General features: G+C 45.9%; 1 protein-coding gene across 3 annotated transcripts in view; it reads right to left on the bottom strand.

Moving 5' to 3' along the window:
- Positions 1-6,678: 6,678 nt before the first annotated feature.
- The window catches only part of LOC141065368 (antileukoproteinase-like), a 37,293-nt gene continuing 19,985 nt past the window's right edge, over positions 6,679-23,986 (bottom strand). The window contains exons 2-4 of one of the 3 annotated variants that reach the window (XM_073557813.1): positions 23,297-23,434; positions 12,470-12,609; positions 6,679-7,491 (exon numbers count right to left, since the gene is read on the bottom strand). In XM_073557813.1, coding sequence (XP_073413914.1) covers positions 7,483-7,491; positions 12,470-12,609; positions 23,297-23,434 — 287 coding nt within the window. In that variant the 3' untranslated portion in view covers positions 6,679-7,482. Of the gene's footprint in view, positions 7,492-12,469; positions 12,610-23,278; positions 23,435-23,986 lie in introns of all 3 variants that reach the window. The other 2 variants (XM_073557811.1, XM_073557812.1) reach the window with 2 other exon arrangements.

Here is a 23,986-nt window from a genome sequence, read left to right on the forward strand (position 1 = left end):
CTTCCCCCCTTCCTTGGACATGGACACTCTCTCTCTTCTACATATCCCCGCTCTGTCAGGCCACATATTTACATATACTTTCTTATAAAAGGAACTTAGAAAGAAAAATCTTCAATCAAAACGCAACTGTCCTTATGACCTGCACAATGGTGCAACGAACTCCTGACAGTTCAATCCACCTTCTGGTGGTCAGTAGTAAGGGGCCCACAGCCGTGGAGTTCCGGGGATACCGAGAGTGTCCGCAACAGTTCTCTTTACGGGGCTCGTGTTCTTCAGGCTCTGCAAGCACGGCTACCGCATAATAACCGCGGGGGCAGTATTCTTTATAATAAGACACCAGATCCCCCTCTTGCAAAGCCCGGCCATGACGAATAGAGGTAACATTTATATAAACCTTCTGGCCAGTCTCAAGATCCCGTATGAATCCGTATCCTTTGGCGATGTTCGTATACACGAGCCGCCCCAAAGATCTCGTAGCCGCCATACCAGCCTCTCCCTTTGCATGGAGCAGGTTCCATATCTCCTGCTCCCGGGCCTTCTTCTTTTTAATAACCTCCGCAACCCAAATGGAGGGTACAATGCAGGCTCTGGAGTCCAGTGGGCGGGGCTCCGCCAAAGAAGGGAGCGGGGCAGAGGCGGCCGATGATGTCAGTGGCCCTGCAGCTGCTGGGGCCGGGTGGCAGGTGGAAGCAGCCGTGTTCTCAGAGGATTGGGCCACGGGGCCTTTCAAACAGGCCGCAGTCGGTTCCAGCGCTGGCATAACCGCGGCCGCAGGACAGGCCGCACCTGAAGTTTCAGCCGGAACCAGGGTAGCGGCCGACTTTGAAGATGAGGTCACTAGTGACAGAGGGGATGCAACGGTGTCTTCAATGGCCAGATTCCGCACCGGCGACACCGGGCGCGGCGGTTCAGGACCAGGAGTGGAGGCCCTGCTCAGTTCTGCATAGATGGTAGGGCCCTCCTTAGCCGGGCTCCCGGAAACACAGGTTGCCGCGTGCTGCGGCTGAATGGTAGGGGCCGCTTGCGGAGTCACTGTCAGGGCCGGGGGAACTCTCACCTTCCCCGACGCCGTCACGTCATCACGCAGCTCTTCCCGCAGTCTCCGCTCTTCACCCTGCCATCAGGCGGGGCTAGCCTCCAGGTTCAAGGGCTCCGCAGGGAGGCTCTATGCTGATAACTTCGGTGGTCGCTCCCGCTGATTCCGCACAGGCTCCGCTTCTCCACTCAACATCCATCTGCCTGCCTGTGGCTCTAAAAGGGACGTTTTCTGGCGAAGCTCGACCTCCCGCCGCCATCGCCACTCCAGGCGCCCGATGCCTCGACACCCACAGCGTCTCATACCATCCGTTGGGCAGCAGTCGAATGGCGCCAAGCAGCCGCAGCCAAGCTTTCCCTCAGTGCCACTCCCTCTGCTGGGTGGAGCGCTGGCAGGCCTCTCCACCCATCTGCCATGATCCAGTGCATGGGAGCGTCGGCCACCGGGTACATACCGCTTCTCCATGGGGTACGCTGGAGGGGGTCCCAGTCCATTCTGGACAACTGTAAACACCTGGACCTCGCCTCTGCATTGGAGCAACACTGCCATTCTGCCCAGTACCTGGCACCGCCCTGGATCCTCTGCCAGCAACGCGGGTCCTTCACAGCGTTCCCGATTTGTAATCCCCAAGTGAGTCATTTGTATTCCACAGGTGCTTATAATCCACACAGAGCAGTCTGAATCATTTTCCATCCCTTGGGGCAGGCCTGCCGCAGAAGATGACGTATTAGCGGTGGCGATCCTGCCGACTACGCCAAGTGTAGGGTTGCTGGGCCGAGCTGGGGGGTGGTCCCTCTGGGTACCGCGCAGCAACATATAGACACAAGATAAGGCAGATTTCGGGTTCAACAGGTCCAAGTTTATTCTCTCACCGTCCACTGACGGCTCTCACAGTACACCACAATTTCTCCTTCGCGGCCATCCATATCCAGGGCCGCTTCACGCACACTGTACTTTACACCGGGGACGTACATGTGCGCACCGTCCCCTCTTCACTTCTTAGATGCTCCTGTCAGATCCGTCACTGTGGCCGCCTTAGGCCCGTAAACCAACAGTACTTTTGCTGATCAGTCGTCTATCTCAATACGGTATGCTTTTCCTCTGTGCCTCCTCTATACTGCGGTACTTTTGTGTCAGGACCACCCCCCTGACTTTCTCTCTCCTCAGTCCCCCTGGTTTGGTTCTATCACAGTGCACAAACTGTCGTAGTCCTCCTGTCACTTGAGCTCCCCCTGGGGACTGGAACTTTCTGGAACCCTCCTGTCAAATTTATAACTTTCCCAGTTCCCTCTGACTCCACCCCCCATGACCAACGGTTTCTTAAGCCCTAAGCTGATGTCAAGTCCTATGCTCATACTCCTCCCTGCCCTCTAATGGTCAACCCAAGGTACTGCACGTCCACTACACTTTATTAGCTGTTTCCCTACTGTAATAACTGACACCTGTCTAAACTGTGTAAACCTTCCTTTCTCTATTTTGACAAGTCCGTCCGTCCGTCAGGTCACCTTCCCTACACTTACTCTGACCATTTTATAGCCATTTTATAGCTCTGAGGTTCGGGTTCAGGATCAAGTTTGGGTCAAATTCGCAACCTGACCCGAACTTTAAAAAAAAGTCCACCCACACCAGCTGAACACAGAAATCCAAAGCTTCGCTCATCCCTAGTTGGAAATTGTTTATTCATTTTACAAAACCTATTACAGATCCCAAAAAAAGTATAATTTTTCACTTCTAAATGAGCACAACTGCTTCTTCATTTTTTAAAAATCTTTACTATTAATGTTCCATAAAATAAAAGGGACAACCTTTGTATGGCTTGTTAAGAAACCATTAATTCTTCTCTATGTAATCAGCAAATTTGTTGCTGATTCCAAAACAGAGACCTTTTTTATGCTCCTTGAGAAAAATCCTTAGATTTTCGGTTTGCCTTTCAACAAACACCAGCAAAGCAGGCAATTGACCCTCCAAAAAAGAGTTAATTTTTTCACCATTTTTACAAATAAAAAGCATTAGTGCAGTGTGTTGTAACAGGTTCTTGGTTACTATATGCTTGCTGAAGTCAACTGGACATTTATAAGGTTGTATTTGCTCAAAAATCTCAAAAGGAATTCAATACAGTCCTGTAGACCCCAGAGCAAATTTGCTGTGTACCATTGTGGAGACACAGCATTGTATCTTAATTACTCAGAAGACTATTGTTAGCAAACCAAGAAGAATAGACTGTTATTGTCAGGACTCTAATGTCAGGATCCTGTCAGCGTCGGCAAACTGACACGCAGAGCAGGGTGACTTACCCACACTATGGGAGAGTGCGGGGTCCAACACTGTAGTGATGGTTCAAGCAGACAGGACCTGCGGCACTGAAAATAGTAAGGAGTGCCAGGACCTACGATCATGTGACTGCAGGGGGCGGGGCTTAGCGTCCTATAGCTGCAGATGATGTAATGTACCTACTGCAGGGAAACTGTAGAAGAGGAAAACGCAGGTCAGACAAGTGAGGGTTCATATACGGAGAGGGCTGTGCGGTACCAGGGGACGAGCAGAGAATAGTCAAGTCACAGGCAGAGGGTCATACACAGAGAGGTAGCACAAGAGGGACAGGCAGAACTCGTAACAGGGACAGAACCGGATCAAAACCAAACAAGCAACAAGTTATCAGGCACAAGGCACACGTACGCACAAGGTCAACTCAGCCGAGGGCAGGAGTATAACTGACACCGGACCTAGGTCCAGTGAGCATTAAATAGCCGCCCTCTGCCAGAGAGAGGCAGAAACAATTAACCCCTGTCTGACCAGGACGGGCCAAAGACAAACCCCATCCTGGATCATGACAGTTATACAGTATGTATGTTGGCTTTTGAGTTTATGTGTTGATCAAGAAAACATTCTTTTGTTTGAGTAAGCCAGTAATAATGACTTGTATTGTGACTAGTGATGTTTACTGATAAGCTAGTTAATCATTCTCTATGCCAAGTAGTTTGTTGCTGTTTATAACAGAGGAGGAAAATCTATGCAAATAGATTACATAATCAAACAATGCGACTTGGTCGTCACCATTCTTCCCCTTATCTGTGATGCTGGATTGAAGGACAATTGTTAAACCTAAAAAGAGGTGATATGCCTCTCTGACTGACAGACACTGACACAGAGAAACAGAGCGAGATAGCCAGAGGTTCTGCAAATAACACAAAACCGTTTCGCAGAGCTATAAAGTGGTGGTGCAACAAGTAGGATCCTAGTCCGTAATCATCCTAGTCCGTAATCATATGAATATGGAAACTTGGCACACACAGTATGTATGATTTCCAGTGAAAAAATGATTTTTAATATACAGTACATACAGTATAGACGTTTCGGTCACATTGACCTTCATCACAGTACTATGTATTGTACTGCTGTCATTTACATAATGCTCAAAAGAGGGAGAGCCAAAAGGTAAGTGGTCCCCCCGGGAGTAGGGACAAAAGGCAAAGCTTTGCAGAGTCAGTCCGGTCAGTATGCAGCATGTAGGGCAATGACACGGCATCCACCGCGGGTCAGAGGACAATACATAGTACTGTGATGAAGGTCAATGTGACCGAAACGTCTATACTGTATGCACTGTATATTAAAAATCATTTTTTCTCTGGAAATCATACATACTGTGTGTGCCAAGTTTCTACATTCAGAGATTCTGCAAAGACAGCCATACATCAAAATGACCATAGACAGGATAGCTGCCAATACATCATGGCTCCATCAAGAGGGACATGGATATATCATTCTACAGGAAACAATCTAGAGGTTCTCGCCCCTGGTTGGAAGAGTACAGATCTGCTCCATTGACCATCACTGAACCATGGATACATTTGGAAAAAGCCAGGATTGGGACTCACCAGTTGCCTAGCTCCATGGGGATGTTAGAATCCAGGTTGTGACCCTCGGGTCACCTGGCCTTATACCTGAATGAACTGTCATCTTCCTACGCTTATCGTTACCTCTTCTCTGTACATGCCACAGGTGGAGTAGCCCGAAGAGTCAGTGGAAGGGTGAGACTCTCTAATGTGCACCATCTTGGGGTATTTTTCTGGGACTGTTCTATGTGTCATTGCCACACTGTTTTACACTCACCCCTATGTTGTCTGAGTAGCGTTATGCCCACGTTAAAGGGAAAGCGGGCGTTAAGCGGGACGTTCTACTTGTCCATGTGGTACTGGCTAGCGGACTTGGGCCCCCACTGACCTCCCATGTCTTCAACTTTTTAGCCCTTTTTTGAACATTATTACTTTTCATTTGTTTACAGCTTGTTGAGCACCGCTGCTCGATGGCACATCATGTGCAGTGATTGCAAACTTTTTTTTTCTCAAGTTAATTTGTCTAATTTATTATTTGTGAAAAAAATATGTATTTCTTTATTATTTGTTTTTTAAAGGATCCTTAAATATCAGTGTCCTCCTGATATTACCGCATTGTTTCATGCCCAAAATTATATAACGATTCATTCATTTTTTATTGTATAAACCTCAAAACAGAGCTCATGACACAAAAAGAGGACTTTGAAATCCTCCAAAAATTTTTCAAAAAACACCAGAAAAAAGGCAGAGATGCTTACTTGCCCAGACCTCCAAACAAATTCACCATCAGAGTGCAGTGGACCCGATTAAAGATGGCGACAACACAGGTGCAGCAATACCGATGAAACAACCACTCACAACCTAACAATCCATGGAGGGGGTGGCTGTTTGGTATATTAGTGCAAATACACATGCACCCTGATAGTGCATTTGTTTGGAGGCCTGGGCAGGTAAGCATCTCTGCCATTTTCCTGGTGTTTTTTGAATTTTTTTTGAGGATTTCTAAGTCCTCTTTTTATGTCAGTGAGCTCTGTTTTGATGTTTAGTGATAGGACTTGCAAACATGGGGACCCTTGACGTGGGTTGCAAGCTTCCATATTTTGGCCATAGTATCAACTAATACCTCATATATTAGCATATTAACATAGTTAGCAAGGCTGAAAAAAGACATTTGTCCATCCAGTTCAGCCTATATTCCGTCAGAATATATGTATTTGTATGTAAATTGCAGTCGAGCACAGAAAATTCTGCATAGATGAAGCCTAGATGAACCATTGCATGATGAAGATCTGCTGTCTGGGACCATCACTAGGGGGAGTCGAGGAGCTTGCTGCATACAACCTATACATGGACCTTAATAATCAACCTGCATCCAGTGGGCTCCTGAGCGCCCCTTAGTGTAAGCACAGAGATGTAGCTCTACTTCTCTGCAGAGCATTGGGCAGGGCTCTGACGGGAATGATCACGGGCTAAGAATTTGTAACATATTTAGATAAGGTAAATGTGATCAGCGCTCATGACACGTGAATTTCTCAACTATAGAAATATGACCACTAGGGTTGTCTTCAGAGAGTCGGCTGCTGGAAATATCCGGCTACTAGTATCCACCTCTCGCTGTGGGTGTCACTGACCAGCCATCATGTAATGTCTTAGCATTGAGGAAATAGCAGAACAGACGTTCGTGGCCGGCATCATGTGATGTGACTGGTTGGTGATTTAGATTCATGATTAATTTTTGACAAATTTCGAAACCCTGCATCAGACCCCGCTAACATTCCAAATGCACTGCGACCATAGAACACACAAAACTCTTGGTATCCTCAAGTTTATTCACTCCTACAGATCCAAACTAGAATCAAGGTGTCCTAACATCACGAGGATCTGAATATCGCAAACGATCTACTACAGACTGTGGTCATGGACAAGGACACTACAGTTACAGAGAAGCGGCAAAGACGGGTCTACAGAGGGCGATCCACCAGATGGGTCTACAGAGGGCGATCCACCAGACGGGTCTACAGAGGGCGATCCACCAGACGGGTCTACAGAGGGCGATCCACCAGACGGGTCTACAGAGGGCGATCCACCAGACGGGTCTACAGAGGGCGATCCACCAGAGGGGTCTACAGAGGGCGATCCACCAGACGGGTCTACAGAGGGCGATCCACCAGACGGGTCTACAGAGGGCGATCCACCAGATGGGTCTACAGAGGGCGATCCACCAGACGGGTCTACAGAGGGCGATCCACCAGACGGGTCTACAGAGGGCGATCCACCAGACGGGTCTACAGAGGGCGATCCACCAGACGGGTCTACAGAGGGTGATCCACCAGAGGGGTCTACAGAGGGCGATCCACCAGACGGGTCTACAGAGGGCGATCCACCAGACGGGTCTACAGAGGACGATCCACCAGACGGGTCTACAGAGGGCGATCCACCAGAGGGGTCTACAGAGGGCGATCCACCAGACGGGTCTACAGAGGGCGATCCACCAGACGGGTCTACAGAGGGCGATCCACTAGACATCGCAGGATATACAGATTTGGTCTACGTCCATTGGTCTCTTCTTTCGGTAGCTGCCCGGAGTCTCCGGCCATCTTCACCTTGTCTCTATTAGAAGATCTGATGGAAGACGACACAATGAATGATGAGGATTCAGTTCTGCAAAGTATCATTACAGTTACTATTTTTTATTAATTTTTCATCTAGTTTTTGGGGGACAGATGTCACAAGTGTCAATTCACTGACTTTAATATAATATACAATTTGAAGTGAAGTAGTGCTGAAGATACATGTCGATATATTTAGTTTAGTTTTAGTTTTTCTCTTAAGAATCTCAACAAAAAAATTCAATTAAAAAAATTAAAATAAACATGTCGAGACATGTTTGAATCTGATCAAGAGTGTGAACAGAAGGATTCAGGCCGTGGTGAAAACCAAAGGTGGATTTACAAAATACTGCCAAAATAATAAAAAATGAAAATTTAGATTTTAGGAGCAAAACAGTAACAATGCAGTGACTTAAGAATCTGCATAACTAATCATATGCTAATTAGCTGCAAGTGAAATGTGTGTATGAGATAGACGAGATAATTGTCTATAAATTGGTGTTGGTCTCACGTTCCAAGCAGAAGTGAATGGTGAGATATGGAGCGTGAAAGTCAAAAGTTTGAAACCTTGTTCTCCGTCTGCTCGTCATTGTATACTCTGTCCCCCGCGGGCGTTTCCTGCTGGTGATAGATTCATTTAGATCAGGGGTCTCAAACGCAATTTACCCGGGGGCGGCTGGAGGTAGAATGTGGGGGAGGCTGGGCCGCATCAGGTTTTCCACAAGAAAAGCTCTTACAAAAACATTCCAATGTTATCAAATGTCTTTATTTTTTCATCTTATTTTGTGTTAAAAAATAAAAATAAATTAACAAAATCATAAGAAAAAAATAAATCAATCAGTATTAAAGAAATAAAATGAAAATGATAATAATACAGCAGATATAGGAGACTGAAGAAACCGCCTAGAGTTGAATTCTTATTCTTCAGATGTCCGTATTAACAGTTCTTTAACATTTACCTTTCTGAACATGAATGGAACATTGAACATAAACTGTTTTGAACATGGCTTCTTCAGACCTTTCTCTTCTGGACAGACAATACTCGCCGCCTGTAATTCGCACTTTTTCACAAATTCACCTTCTTTGAATGGCTTTCCGGCTTTAGCAATCATCTCACTAACCCCGTCGCTGGCTTCCACTGCTGCAGCCTTCTCTTTGGCTGCGTTCTTAAAGAGATCTTGTTGCCTCAGTAGATCTCTTTTAAGATTAGCAGCCCGATTGGCTCTTTCATCTCCCTGGTATTTTGCAGACTCCTCAGCATGTCTAGTTATGTAATGACGTTTCCAATTGTATTCTTTGGGCACGGCAACTTTCTCTGTGCACATAAGGCTGGTTTCACATTTGCGTTTTTTTCGCGGTAATTTAGCGCTAAATAGCGCATGCGTTTTTTTTCCCTATACTTTGCATGGGATGCGCTTATGTGCGCATACACATGCGTTTGTACGCATTTTACCGCGCATGCGTTTTTTTGCGGTATGCGCTCGGGCGCACAAAATGCAACTTGTTGCATTTTTTGTGCGTCCGATTTGCCTCAAAAAAACGCATGCGCGCGCAATGCGTTTTTTTACAGCAAGACACCCATTATAAGTCTATGGTGAGCATATGTGCGCATTGGCATGCTTATGTATGCGTTTTTTTGCACATGCGTTTTTTTTTTACCATTAGTTTAGACAATGGAATTTAGGGGTTTGGGTAAAGTTAGGGTTAGTTAAGGGGGTTTAGGGTTAGGGTTAGGGTTAAGTATGGTTTGGTTAAGGGTTAGGGTCAGGGTTAGGGTTAAGTATGGTTTGGTTAAGGGTTAGGGTCAGGGTTAGGGTTAGGGTCAGGGTTAGGGTTAAGTATGGTTTGGTTAAGGGTTAGGGTTAGGGTCAGGGTTAGGGTTAGGGTCAGGGTTAGGGTTAGGGTTAAGTATGGTTTGGTTAAGGGTTAGGGTCAGGGTTAGGGTTAGGGTCAGGGTTAGGGTTAAGTATGGTTTGGTTAAGGGTTAGGGTCAGGGTTAGGGTTAAGTATGGTTTGGTTAAGGGTTAGGTTCAGGGTTAGGGTCAGGGTTAGGGTTAAGTATGGTTTGGTTAAGGGTTAGGGTTAGGGTCAGGGTTAGGGTTAAGTATGGTTTGGTTAAGGGTTAGGGTTAGGGTCAGGGTTAGGGTCAGGGTTAGGGTTGGGGTTAGGGTCAGGGTTAGGGTTAAGTATGGTTTGGTTAAGGGTTAGGGTTAGGGTTAGGGTTAAGTATGGTTTGGTTAAGGGTTAGGGTTAGGGTTAGGGTTAAGTATGGTTTGGTTAAGGGTTAGGGTTAGGGTCAGGGTTAGGGTCAGGGTTAGGGTTAGTAAAGTCATGGTTTGGGTTAGTGTGAGTGGCCACCTAATGTTGGAATAAAACGCAAACGCGGTAAAAACGCACTAAAAACGCATACAAACGCTTAAAAACGCTGCGTTTTTTTCATGCATGCTCATAAAAATGCTTGAAAAAAACGCAGCAGTTGTATGCTTTTGTATGCGTTTTTCAATGCGTTTTTTTGCGGGAAAAACGCGCTGCAAAAAAAAGCAAGTGTGAAACAGGCCTAAGACTCGTCGGATGCCCCTGTGCTCCACAAAGAAACATTGCACTTCCCACTTTTCCTGAAATTGTCTGTGCTCATCACCAACCTCTCTCCTCACTGCTGGTTTTGAAAAAGACATGTTTGGGGCTGTGTAATCGATAATTCCACTGGGTGTCACTGTTTCAGTATTAGCTGTGTTTTCCGCTTTTTGTTCTGTCCCGCTGAGCAGCAAATTCCGCTCCCGCCTCCACTTTGGAGCAATATAGCGCACCGTCCCACCACTCATTCTGAACCGGCGCGGGCCGGTCCCTGCTCGGCTGCTCCTGCTGCATGTGTTGTGAGTGTGACTCACACACCTTGCCTGCTGACAGCAGGCTGCTGTGATTGTCTAGCTATCATCATACCTCCTCCTGCTGCAGCTCCGATGGTCCAGCGTGAACTTCTTCCTGTAAGAGGGCGCGGTCACACGTCACGTGGTACCGCCCATTAAGCTCATGAATATGGGCGCCACGCCTATGAGAGTGGAGTGGCGTCCATATTCATGACCTTAATGAGCGGTACTACCTGTGACTGGGATTTCACATGCGAGACTCGGCCGTGTTTCTCGCATGTGAGATCCCGGCCGAGGTGAGGGCCGCAAACTATTGTCCCGAGGGCCCATGCGGTGAGGGCTGTAAACTATTGTCCCGAGGGCCGCAGTTTGCCCGTGGGCCGCGAGTTTGAGACCCCTGATTTAGATGCTCTGTGATTGTATTGATGTGTGGAGCCAGTCTGTGAGCTTGGAGCTTAGGGTTTTCACTTTGCTGTTTCCTTGCCATACTTTCCACCTCTCTTCTGTTTCACTTTAGCAAGTAGGCTGTATATTTGCTAACAGTAATTGCTTTAATCTTTGTTTGGTATTTCGTTATTTACTTTACTCGCTGTAACATGTTTTTTTTGACCAGCACACTTCTCCTCTTGTAGGTAATTCACAGTCTTCTCTGCCCTCCCTTACTTTAGGAAGAACGTGAAGCAACACGAACCGAATTTAGGGAGTTTCATTCCAAGTTGCCATCTAATAGTTGTTTGGTTAGGTCTGTCTCTGCACCAGCAGGCACCGCTAGAGACTGTGGTGTCAGGATTGCTAGTCTGTACAGAAAACGTAAGGCTATGCTGCATTTTTTTAGTGTCTAACCTATTAATCTTGTTAATATTAAGTTTCTACACCGGCATAACCTAAACGCTGCCTCCTGCTAATATGGACCGTATCAGAAGGTGGTGCTGGATGTTGCGGCGTTCTGAGTAAGGATTTCCACATTTCTGCCATACTAACCCTTCCTTCCGAGGTGGTACCATTTCCACAGCTGCATGGACAACTTCCTCCTCCTCTGTGTTGTGCTTCCACTGAGCCCCCGCTGTCAGGTGAGGACGCCATCAGTAGAACATTTATGCCTTGCTTAAGTTTACAACTCACGTATTGTAAGGGAGCTTCTTTGAGCTGGATTTGGGGTGCTCAGTTGATCGGTGCAGTGTCCAATTGCAGCTGATGTATATGCTAGGGGCTGCCTATGGTGCTTTTGCACCCTGCTCTCTCCTTTGCACCCTGCTTCCTCTGCACTCTGCTCCTTCTTCTGCACCCTTCTCCCTCTTTTTGCACCCTTCTCCCTCTTTTGCACCTTGCTCCTTCTTTTGCTGTGCAGCTGGGGCTTGATGGAGACAAGTCTGCAGACAATGTGGCCATGGAAGCAGATTTAGGTCATGTAGATGGCTCACAGTGTGAAAAACGGCTCCTAGGACACTTTGGAGAAACTGCCAAAAAATTTAATCCATCACAAATCAACGTAATGCCACGCTATTAGTGCACCTGAATGCAGAGGTGTCTGATCACTGTACATTATGTCCCCCCAGGCCATATTCTTGGAGAAGAACTCATGTGAGTTTCCTCATGGAAGCCTCTTCATGGTGTTTCCCATGTGGTCTCCAGATCATTCTTCACCTATCGTTGTGTCCAAGACAAAATTGGGACAAATCCCTGAAGAGGACAGATCTCCAATCCTGCCTCCATTCTTCTAACATCCGTCTGTGCAGTTTCGCGTCTCTACACCTCTACTTGTATTTCCAATTTGTCATCGTTCTCCCAATCACAGGGAGAAACAACGCTGACCACTGCTGACATCTCAATCTACGGGCATTGTGATCTGCCAGAGTGACAACTATGATCTCTTAACTCAAGGGCTTTGGCCTTTTCAGTACGCGACAAGTGGAGATAACCGGCACGTCGATGAGCAGGAGGCATCGCACAGAAGACACATGCTGATAAAAACTGAGAAGATGAAAAGACATCCTACAATTACGCCCGATAATTGCCAAGCATACTTTCGCTATTTATCATTTTTTATGTAATACAGATTTTTGTGTTGGGGTAACAACTGTTTGTTTGTTCGATCCCTCTCATATGATCGATTGTATTACTTACAGGATGGCGGCACTCCAGCTTACAGCCCTTTTTACAGCACTTCATGGGTTCAGGGCACTGGTAGTCCCTGGCGCACAAGGTGTCATCCAGTGTTTTACAATGTATTTCTGGAGAATCGGGTTCACAACTCCCATCTCTATCTGCAAAACATCAATGAAGAGGTAGAAAGTGATAATCAGGTTTATCATCATGCCGTGCCGCCATCATCCGTGCCAATCATCCACCTCTGTCATCCAGCTTAGTAGAGTGGACACAACGTTCTCACACCTTAATCAAATGTTCTTCATAGTCTACAGGAAAACTTAGGGCCCAATTCAATAAGGTGTAAGAGGCCCATAATTCATTACCAGTGTGGTGTGCCTCTGCCGGAGATGTACGGGGACAGGAACACACTACTGGAGAATGTTGGGCCATAGACGAGACGAAATCCTTCATAAATTCACCAATTTAAGCAACGCTAAATGAAAATGCCAAAAAACACAATATTTTTGCACAACTTCTGAGTTTTACAAACATTTTGTGACTTATGAAGGTTTTTTACATTAGAAAAATAGTGGAAATACCATAGTAATGTAGGGTCGGTTTGCAGAGCTGGGCTGGGGGGTGGTCCCTCTTCTTACCGCGCAGAGACGAAACAGAGACAAGATGGAGGCAAGTTCAGGGTGCAACAGGTCCAAGTTTATTCACGCTCACCGTCCGCCTGACGGCCTCAAAAGCACACCGTACTTTCTTCACCTCACGGCCCTCCGTTTCCAGAGCCGCTTCTCACACCGTACTTTACACTTGGAACGTGTCTGTACACACCGTCCCTTCCTCACTCGTCGATGCTCCTGACAGGTCCGTCACTGTGGCCGCCTTAGGCCCGTAAACCAACAGCGCTTCCACTGATCAGTCGTCGTGTCAAATACGGTGTCTCACACCCAGTGCTTCGTCCCTTCTGCGGTTCTTCCTGTCAGGACCACCCCCCTGACGTTCTCTCTCCTCAGTCCCCCTGGTTTAGATTCTCCTCACAGCGCACAGACTGTCGCAGTCCTCCTGTCACTGGAGCTCCCCCTGGGGACTGGAACCTTCAGGAACCCTCCCTCAGTATTTATAGCTCTCCCGGTCCCCTGTCACTGTAACCCCACCCCCCATGACCAACGGTTTCTAAAGCCCTAAGCTGTTGTCAAGTCCTTTGCTCACACTCCTCCCTGCCATCTAATGGCCAACCCAAGGTACTGCACATCCACTACACTTTCCTAGCTGTTTCCCCACTGTAATAACTGACACCTACCTACACTGTGCAAACCTTTCCTTCTCTTTACTGACAAGTCCATCTGTCCGTCAGGTCACCTTCCCTACACTCCTCCTTCCTTTGTCCATTGTCGTCCTCGACAATCGTCATCCCTGCCTTCGTCGTTCTGAAGCTACACCTACACTCTGTTGTCGGACCAGCTGTTGAGCCAAACCCACTATCTGCGGGGGCCGAACCATACTGGGAGCACTATTCTCTGAGCAGCCTACTGCTACTCACCAGCGCGCATGCCACATGACAATGTCTTTCAAATTGGGCTAGGTATACCTATATTCTCTCTATGGCGTGTACCTTCCCCTACTCTCACCTTCCACTATTCGGTACGCCATGATCGAGGTCTCATACCTTCCAGATCATTACCAGCGCCCGCCTTCCTCCTTCAGGGGTGTCCGTGGTGTTGGGGACCTGACCTAGGACGGCTGTTTCTCTCACGTCTTCCAACTCATTTACCCTTCTTTCAATTACATGTCATGGTCGGCGTCTCGGTCTCCCAGACCTCCTCAACTCTTAGATCCCTACCGGATCTCACACTTTCCTTTGGTCCCGCAGACCTTCCCTTACCCGGACCTGTTGCATTTTACTTTGGCATATTATACATTAAACAACTTTATAATAGCACAAGTACCCATTTTTATATTTGTTTTTTCATTTTCCTTTGCTTTTAAAACCAACATACAACAACATAACATTGCAGATCCCCTTTCGTCCTCCACCCTTCCTTGGACCTGGACACTCCTCCGCTTTTCCGTATCCCCGTTCTGTCAGGCAAACATTTACATATACTTCCCATACAAGGAACATAGAAAGAAGAAAGAAAGAGAGAAAAATAGTTGCATCAGATAAACAACAACAAAACATTTTTTTTTTTTTAAACATTACTGTCCTTATAACCTGCACAACGCTGCTGCAAACTCCTGACAGTTCAATCCGCCTTCTAGCAGTCAGTAGTGAGGGACCCCACAGCCGTGGAGTTTTGGGAATTCTGAGGGTGTCCATTCAAGTCCTCTTTACAGGGGTTCGCTTCCTTCGGGCTCCTCTAGCACTGCCACCGCATAATATCCGCGGGGGCAGTATTCCTTATAGTAGGAGACGGAGTCCCCTTCTTTCAGGGCCCGGCCATGACATATGGAGGCTACATTCACATACACTTTTTGGCCAGACTGCTCACGAATAAAACCGTACCCCCTGTCCGTGTTGGTGTACACCAGCCGTCCCCAGGATCTTTCCACTGCCATGCCAGCCTCCCCTTTTGAGTGAAGCAGGCTCCATATCTCCCGCTCCCGGATCTTCTTCTGTTCTATCACCTCCGCAACCCAAACAGAGGGTGTCGCACCAGTCCCAGAGTCCGGTGGGCGGGACCTTGCCGAGAAAGGGCGTGGGACAGAGGCGGCCGATGGTTTCTGCGGCCCAGCAGCTGCTGGGGCCGGGTGGCGGATGGGGACAGCCGGGTCCTTGAGGGCTGGTGTCACAGGGCCTGTCAAACAGGCCGCAGCCGGTTCTAACGCTGGCATAACCGCGGCCTTAGGGTAGGCCGCATCCAAATCTTCCAGCAGAGCCGGAGTGACGGCCGGTTCTGGTGATGGAACTTTTTCTGGCCGAGGGAGCACAGCCGTGTCTTCCGCAAACGAGCTCCGGCCTGATGACTCTGGGCGGGATGGCCCAGGGGCAGGGGCCTCGCTCAACTCCGCAAATACCATAGGGCCCTCTGCAGCCAGACCTTCCGGTACGCTGGAGACTGCTTGCTGTGACAGAATGATAGAGGCCGCTTGTGAAGCCGTCGGCCGAGCCGGGGGAATTCTCACCTTCCCCGGCGCCGCTGTCTCCATCACGTCACCACGCGGCTCCTCCCGCAGTCTCCGCTCTCCAACTCGGTGTTCAGCGGGCCTAGCCTCCAGGCTCAGGAGCTCCATGGGGAAGTTCTCCGCCGGAATCAATGGCGGCCGCTCCTTCTGGCTCCGCACGGGCTCCGCTTCTTGTCCAGGGACCCGAGGATGACGTGTTCTCTCGCCGCCATCGCCACTCCAGGCGGTCGATGCCCCGACACCCGCAGCGTCTCATACCGTCCGGTGGGCAGCAATCAAATGGTGCCAAGCAGCTGCACCCCAGCTTTCCCTTGGGGTCACTCCCTCTGTGGGGTGGGGCGTCGGCAGGCCTTTCCACCCATCTGCCAGGGTCCAGTACATGGGAGCGTCGGCCTCCGGGCACATACTGCTGTCCACGGGGGTACGTTGGAGGGTGTCCCAGTCCATTCAACACGGCTGCAAACACCCGGACCTCTCCCCTGCGCTGTAGTAATGCCGCCATCTTGTGCAGCACCTGATGCCGCCCCGGATCTTCTGTCAGCACCACTGAGTCACCACAGCGCTCCCATTTTGTAATCCACAGGTAAGCCAGTTGTAATCCCCATGTATTTATAATCCAAGCAGCACAGTCCAAGTCCTTCTCCATCCTTTAAGGCAGGCCTGCCGCAGAAGATGATGTATTAGCGGCGGCGATCCTGCCGACTACGCCAAATGTAGGGTCGGTTTGCAGAGATGGGCTGGGGGGTGGTCTCTCTTCTTACCGTGCAGACACGAAACAGAGACAAGATGGAGGCAAGTTCAGGGTGCAACAGGTCCAAGTTTATTCACACTCGCCGTCCGCCTGACGGCCTCAAATGCACACCGTACTTTCTTCACCTCACGGCCCTCCGTTTCCAGAGCCGCTTCTCACACCGTACTTTACACTAAGAACGTGTCTGTACACACCGTCCCTTCCTCACTCGTCGACGCTCCTGACAGGTCCGTCACTGTGGCCGCCTTAGGCCCGTAAACCAACAGCGCTTCCACTGATCAGTCGTCGTGTCAAATACAGTGTCTCACACCCAGTGCTTCGTCCCTTCTGCGGTTCGTCCTGTCAGGATCACCCCCCTGACGTTCTCTCTCCTCAGTCCCCCTGGTTTAGATTCTCCTCACAGCGCACAGACTGTCGCAGTCCTCCTGTCACTGGAGCTCCCCCTGGGGATTGGAACCTTCTGGAACCCTTCCTCAGTATTTATAGCTCTCCCGGTCCCCTGTCACTGTAACCCCGCCCCCCATGACCAACGGTTTCTAAAGCCCTAAGCTGTTGTCAAGTCCTTTGCTCACACTCCTCCCTGCCATCTAATGGTCAACCCAAGGTACTGCACGTCCACTACACTTTCCTAGCTGTTTCCCCACTGTAATAACTGACACCTACCTACACTGTGCAAACCTTTCCTTCTCTTTACTGACAAGTCCGTCCGTCCGTCAGGTCACCTTCCCTACACTAACTCAATTCTTCATTTTTCTTTTTCACAGTCTACAACACCTTGCAGTCTCAGGAACTGGTGATGAGTGGAAATCTCTAATGAAGATAACCCAGATAGCAGCAATCAATGCCAACTGAGAACTTCCAATCACTGCCTATTCCACCTGAAAACTTCAAGTCCAAAATCACAAGTTCAAATTTAAATGAACCTCTGTTCTAAGTTTTTTTCTTAGACTTTTCTCTTTGGAAATGGCACAATCACATGTAGGACAGACATGTTTGGAGACGGACAGAGTGTAGCAGAGTGTATCTTTTGAGAATCCACTGGTACGCAGGAGAACTTCACTGAGCAAGTTATCTTGAGTAAACAGCATGTACTTCTTATGGGTAAACATGAGATAAGAATTCAGAAGCACACAGCCCGTGCTGCTGCCATAATACAGTCAAAAGCGAAAGTAAAAGGTATCAACAACAGAGACCTTCCCTCCCCACAATACAGCAAACATACAGTATAACTTCACACTATCGCCATCTGCTGTCAGGCTAGTGTAAAGTCCACCTTTACATAAACAATAAGTCCATTTTTCTGTTGCATATGCCAGCACCCTTTCTCAACAGTAAGGACTTATTCAGTCAAACCTAACTTTTTTATTAGTCTCTGGTGTTTATCAGCATTCAACACCTTCATGAAGATGTCTGCTGTCATTTCTTCAGTAGGACAATATTCTAACTTCAAGACTCCTTGTTCCTGATGATCTATCAAGAAATGATACTTCACATCAATATGCTTGGTTCTTGGATTGACTCTTTCCATCTGAGCAAGAACAAGACATCCTTAATTGTCCTCTTTCAATTTTGTTGGTTCCAACTGTGGTTGTCCTAAGTCTGTCAACAATTGTCTTAACCACAGAACTTCTTGACTTGCATGTGCTGCAGCAACATACTCTGTGTCAGAGACAGTGCACTACACTCGCTCACTGAGCCTGTGCACATGTCCTGGGTACAGAAATAGTGCTAAAAGATACCTGTGGAGCAGGGCAGCAGAGTTGACAATGCGTGCTTCAAGCTATCGGTGTCAGGGTCCAGTCAGCGCCGGAAATTAAAGATGCACAGGACCTGAAGATGCTGAAGTTAGCAAGCTGGCACAGGACCTAGGTCATGTGACTGCAAGGGGGCGGGGCTTAGCGTCCTGCTTTCAGAGATGACAGGACACCATACAACAAATCAGAGTCAGGCAAAATGGAAGTCACACACAGTCCGGGCAAAGGAGGCACAGGAGGGACAAACAGAATGGTGGTCAGACAAAGCCAAAGGTCATACACAAGAGGGTGACGTGGTACCAAGGGGACAAGCAGAAAAAAGTTGGGTCACAAGCAGAGAGTCATACACGAGAGGTAGCGCAGTACAAGAGGGACAGGCAGAACTCGAAACAGGGACAGAACCGGATCAAAACCAAACAAGCAAGCAAGATATCAAGCACAAGGCACACGTACGCACAAGGTCAACTAACTCAGCCGAGGGCAGGAGTACAACACATTGGACCTAGGTCCAGTGAGCATTAAATAGCCGCCCACTGCCAGAGAGAGGCGGAACAATTAACCCCCAATCTGATCAGGATGGGCCAAAGCGAAACCCAGTCCTGGATCATGACACTCTGCTTCTGTTGAAGACAGTGTCACAATTGACTGTTTCTTACTTGTCCAACTTATTTCTCCACCTGAGAGGAAAAAAATATGTCCACTGGTAGATCTTCTGTCAGCTGGATCTCCAGCCCAATCTGCATCAACGTATCCTGTTAAAATGCAATTATCACTTGTGTGTAGTTTGAGCTTAACGTTGCTGGTTCCTTTCAAATAATGCATTACTCTCTTTTCAGCATTCCAGTCCGCATTATTTGGTTTTGACATCTTTCTACTCAGGATTCCTACTGCTGCTGCGATGTCTGGCCTTGTAACAGTCGCTAGATACAGTAGCTTTCCTATTGCTGTTCTGTACTCTTCATTATTTGGTAACACATTTTTCTCACTATTCATCTCTTTAAGATAATTAGTTTCCATTGGAGACTTTACTGTTTTTGCATCCTTCAGTCCAAATTTTTCTGTTATGTCTTGAATCATGTGATTTTGATTCAGTAGGAAACTTCCGTTTTCTTCTCTTTCTGTCTGTATTCCTAGGTACTATTTCACATTTCCCAAGTCTTTGATTTTGAAATGTTGCTTCAGGGTTTTTAGAATATTTTCTTTATCCCTTTCTTGTTCAAAACAAATCAAAATGTCGTCTACATATATGAGTACATAAATCCATCTATTTACCAGCCTTTTTGTGTACAAGCATGGATCAGCTTTGCTTCTTTTAAAATTTTCATTTGTAAGCACTTCATTTGTAAACAGCTTTAGCTGCTTGCTTTAAACCATATATGCTTTTCTGTAATTTACAATCTTTGTTTGGGTTTTCATCTTTGAATCCTGGAGGTTGTTCCATGTAAATGTCTTTTGTTAAATCTCCAAAAATGCTGTCTTTACATCCAGATGTATCAGTTCCATCTGTTTCATTGCTGCAACTGCAAGTAAAGTTCTTATTGTAGTATGCTTGACAACTGAAGCAAATGTCTCATCATAGTCTTCTCCATATTTTTGAGAATACCCTTTAGCTACTAGTCTTGCTCGGTATCTTTCAGGCATGCCATCTGTTTGGTATTTTACTTTAAAAATCCATTTACATCCTATGGCTTTTCTTCCTTCTGGTAAATCTGTAAGTGTCCATGTATTTGAGTCATGCATGGATTTCATTTCTATTTCTGTTGCTTTTATCTATTTATTAGCTTCTTCTTTAGGGAGTTCAGATATGTTTTCCCAAGAGGTAGGTTCATAAATTTTACTTGTGCTTGTCTTGTATAAGAGACGTTTTGGTGGTTTTCCTTTGTTTTCTCTCATTGAACGTCTTGGTTCTGTGTCTGTTTGTAGTTGTATTTCTTCATTTTCAGTATTCTGTTCTTCATCAATTTCAACTACTTTCTCATCAGATACCTCTTCAGTTATGGTACTGCTGTTTTTCTCATTTTTTGTGTCAATTGAAGTCATAGTGTCTTCATTTAGCTCCTCAATGAATGTCACACTGTTACTCACCGTGACTCTGTCTGTTTTGAGATCTAGGATTCTGTATCCCTTGCATTTTTCACTATATCCAACAAATATTCCCTCCATGGATCTGTTTTGAAGTTTGGAACATTTTTCTGTTGGAATGAATATAAAAACTTTACATCCAAAAACTTTTAAATGATTGAAACTTGGTTTCATACCTTGCCCCAGTTCATATGGAGTTTTCTTTAGTTTTCTGGAAAAACGTCTGTTCTGTAGATATGTAGCTGTCATTGCTGCCTCACTCCAATATTTCTCTGGTAGATTGGAATCTGTCAGCATACATCTCCTCATTTCTGTCAGAGTTCTGTTTTTCCTTTCTGCTACTCCATTTTGTTCAGGTGTGTATGGAACAGTCTTTTGATGTTCTATACCATTTTGTCTCAAGTAGTTTTTTATTTTGTGACCTGTAAATTCACCTCCATTATCACTTCTGATGACAGTTGGCATCCATTGAAATTTGTTACTCGACCTTGTTACGTAGTCTACAAGTTTATCAAAAACTTCACTTTTGTTCTTAATTAAGTATGTGACTGTTTATCTTGAGTAGTCATCTATGAAAGTCACCATGTATCTATTTCCTCCTGATGTAGTCACTTGCATGGGTCCACATACATCAGTATGCACCAAATCAAGTGGTCTTTTGCTTTTCATCTCACTTTCTTTTGGAATAGATATTCTTGAGGCTTTAGATTTTATACAACATTCACATCTTACGGTAATTGAGCAATCTGATATCTTTAGATCTTTTGTCAATTCTTTTCTTTGTAGTTCCCTTATACTGTCAGGGTGTCTGTGTCCTAGACGTCTATGCCACACGTGAATACAGTTCTTGTGATCATGTGTACATACCTTCATCTGTTCCTTTGGTGTGTCAAGATGATATAATTGTTCATCTCCCTTGACATTGGTTATCACCTTGTTTCTTGCTAGAATTGCACACTCATTGTCTTTGAATTTTACAGTGAGTCTATTGCCTGTTAAATGCTTCACAAATAACAATCCGCCTTCCAATTTTGGAATATACAACACATCCTGTACAAGTATCTTTGATTCTTGTTCAAACTTGTTTGAACAGTTTAGCATACCTTGGCCTATACCTTCTGCGGTTATTTTGCTTCCATCTGCAAGATAAATGGCTTCTTTCTTATCTAAATCAAGATCAGTGAAGAAATTCTTGTCACTTGTCATATGACTCGTTGCTCCTGAATCAATAAACCAACCAAGTGATGATTTATTGTCTGTTACTTTAAATATGCCATTCCAATTATTCTCACATGAATCGGAAATTGTGTTTTTCACTTTCTGTGTATGCTCTTTATGTTGTAATTTTTGTTGTTCTGCTTTCCATATGGTACAGTCTCTCTTTAAATGACCTTTCTTCTTACATCTGAAACATTCTTTTGTCTCTTTATTATAGGGTTTTTTAAATTCTGTAGCTTTAAGAGCGTTTCCACTGTCCTTTTCAGTAGAAGAATCATTTGTTTGTTCTTTTCTTCTCTGATATTCATCTATTAGTCTTGTTTTCACAAAATCTAATGCAATGTCTTTTTCAGGTCTTGTCTCTAGGGCATTTATTATGGCAGAATTCGAATCTGCTAAACTGCACAATAATATTGCTGCTACATGATTTTCTTTAATGTCTTCACCCATAGACCTTAGCTCTCATATTACTTCCATCATTGAGAATATGTGCTTCTGCATATCGTCGTTTGCACTCAATCTCATACTGTAAAGCTTTCTTAATAGAAATAACTTGTGATTTAAACTGGGTCGTTCATGTAGCTTTTTCAATGTCTCCCACATTCCTTTTGCTGTATCCTCATTCCTTATGTGTATTAATTGAGCATCATCCACTAATAAGCTAATGGTGGCTCTAGCGTCTCTATTCTTTCTATCCCATGTTTGATTATCTTCATCAGGTCTATCTGCAATGATTACCTCCCATAAATCATCTTTACATAACAACATCTCTACTTTGAATTTTCATAACTGATAATTTTCACTGTTCAGCTTAGCTACTGTGAGTTTCAGCTCAGTGCTGGACATCATTTTTATATAATCTTACTTGTTTTAAGAAGATATTCTTCTTCCTTTTTGATAGTTCCTGTATATCCTGTGTGTGGTGATTCTCTGTAATTATCTCCAATGTGCGACCCTCCAGTTCCTGGGTCATAAATTCCTTTGTCCCTCTGTATCTGGATTTTTTCTTTTCAGCCTCCGTTCACTGGGTTTTATCTCCTTGTGTTAACAGAGATTATCTGCTTCTCTGGATTTATTGTTTGGAGTTATCTTCTGGGTGTCTCTGTCCTGGGTGTCTGGGTGTCTCTGTTCTATGACTATCTCCTGGGCTGGGTGTCTGGGGACATAACCTGTAGCAGAGTGTATCTTTTGAGAATCCACTGGTACACAGGAGTACTTCACTGAGGAAGTTATCTTGAGTAAACAGCATTTACTTCTTATCGGCAAACATGAGATAAGAATTCAGAAGCACACAGCCCGTGCTGCTGGCATAATACAGTCAAAAGCAAACGTAAAAGGTAACAACAACAGAGAACTTCCCTCCCCACAATACAACAAACATATAACTTCACACTATCGCCATCTGCTGTCAGGCTAGTGTAAAGTCCTCCTTTACATAAAACAATAAGTCCATTTTTCTGTTGCATATGCCAACACAGAGGACAGACATTGCTGTAGACGTCTAGACATTTATGCTGTGTATGAAAATCTGGAGACATGTCTACAATCCTCTGCATCAATCTCAGGATCCTAGAAGAGTCTCACTAATGGATGCTCGAGGTATGAAGGGTCTCAGTGCCCAGACAAGGTGACCTTTACTCCTGAGATCTGACATCCAATAAATACTTCCAAACACATTCCTATATATTATATTATGTACGATGATCAAATCATTTGTTCCACGGTGAATTTGAGCTTTATCAACACTGGAATAAATGCAAAGCTTTACACAACGCTCCTCTCCGCATTCCCCCGTACAATGCCAATGGAAAGAAGGACACAGGCAAATACTAGATGGTAGAGGTCTCTTCTCGATGAACCGCAGTTCTGAAAAAAGTTATCTCCATATGTCACTGTGGGCACAGTTACCTGTGATAATTCTCTTACCAGGCTCTGTGCATTCTGGTGCGCACCCCACGGTGCAACACTTCTTATTTCCACCGCAGTCTTTGTCTGTCTCACACTCTCCTGGGGATAATATTAAGCACCATGCTGTTGGAATTGGGCAATGTCCAGGCTTCCCTGCTGGAGGAACATCAGAAAGTCAGAATTAGGGTATGTTCCCGTGGTCAGTAATCGGTACTGCTTTGGACACGGCACATGTCCGCTGCCGACTTTTGAACACAGATGATTCCGCATGTGTTCATTGAACCATGAGGAATCACTGCGTCCAATACACATTACGAAGCTTACATCGAGGTTCTGTAAGAACGGTGGATTCTAGTGAAGCCCTCACCCCATTATTCACACATTTGATCGTCTTAGCTGAGGACTTCACCACTTGCTTCAAGAAAGGGATCGATACCAACATTGATCACTTTATCCCACGATCCCCAACACCCTTCTATATAACTAGAAAGATGTGTCCACGTAATCTGCTCCTCCACCAATACAGATCAATAATCTACACCCGACTCTCCTAATCCCACCTCACTACAGATGATCACAACGTTTGACATTCTAATTTGCCGGCTTTATCACATTTTTTCCTAGAAATTAAATTAGTTATTCCAGGCAGATCCCAGTATAACATCCCAGTAACACAGGGCAGATCTCAAGAACATCATCCTATTAATA

This window comes from Dendrobates tinctorius, unplaced genomic scaffold (genome assembly GCF_039654945.1).
Source record: "Dendrobates tinctorius isolate UK_male_01 unplaced genomic scaffold, ASM3965494v1 ptg000251l, whole genome shotgun sequence".
In the NCBI taxonomy this organism is placed as follows: domain Eukaryota; kingdom Metazoa; phylum Chordata; class Amphibia; order Anura; family Dendrobatidae; genus Dendrobates; species Dendrobates tinctorius.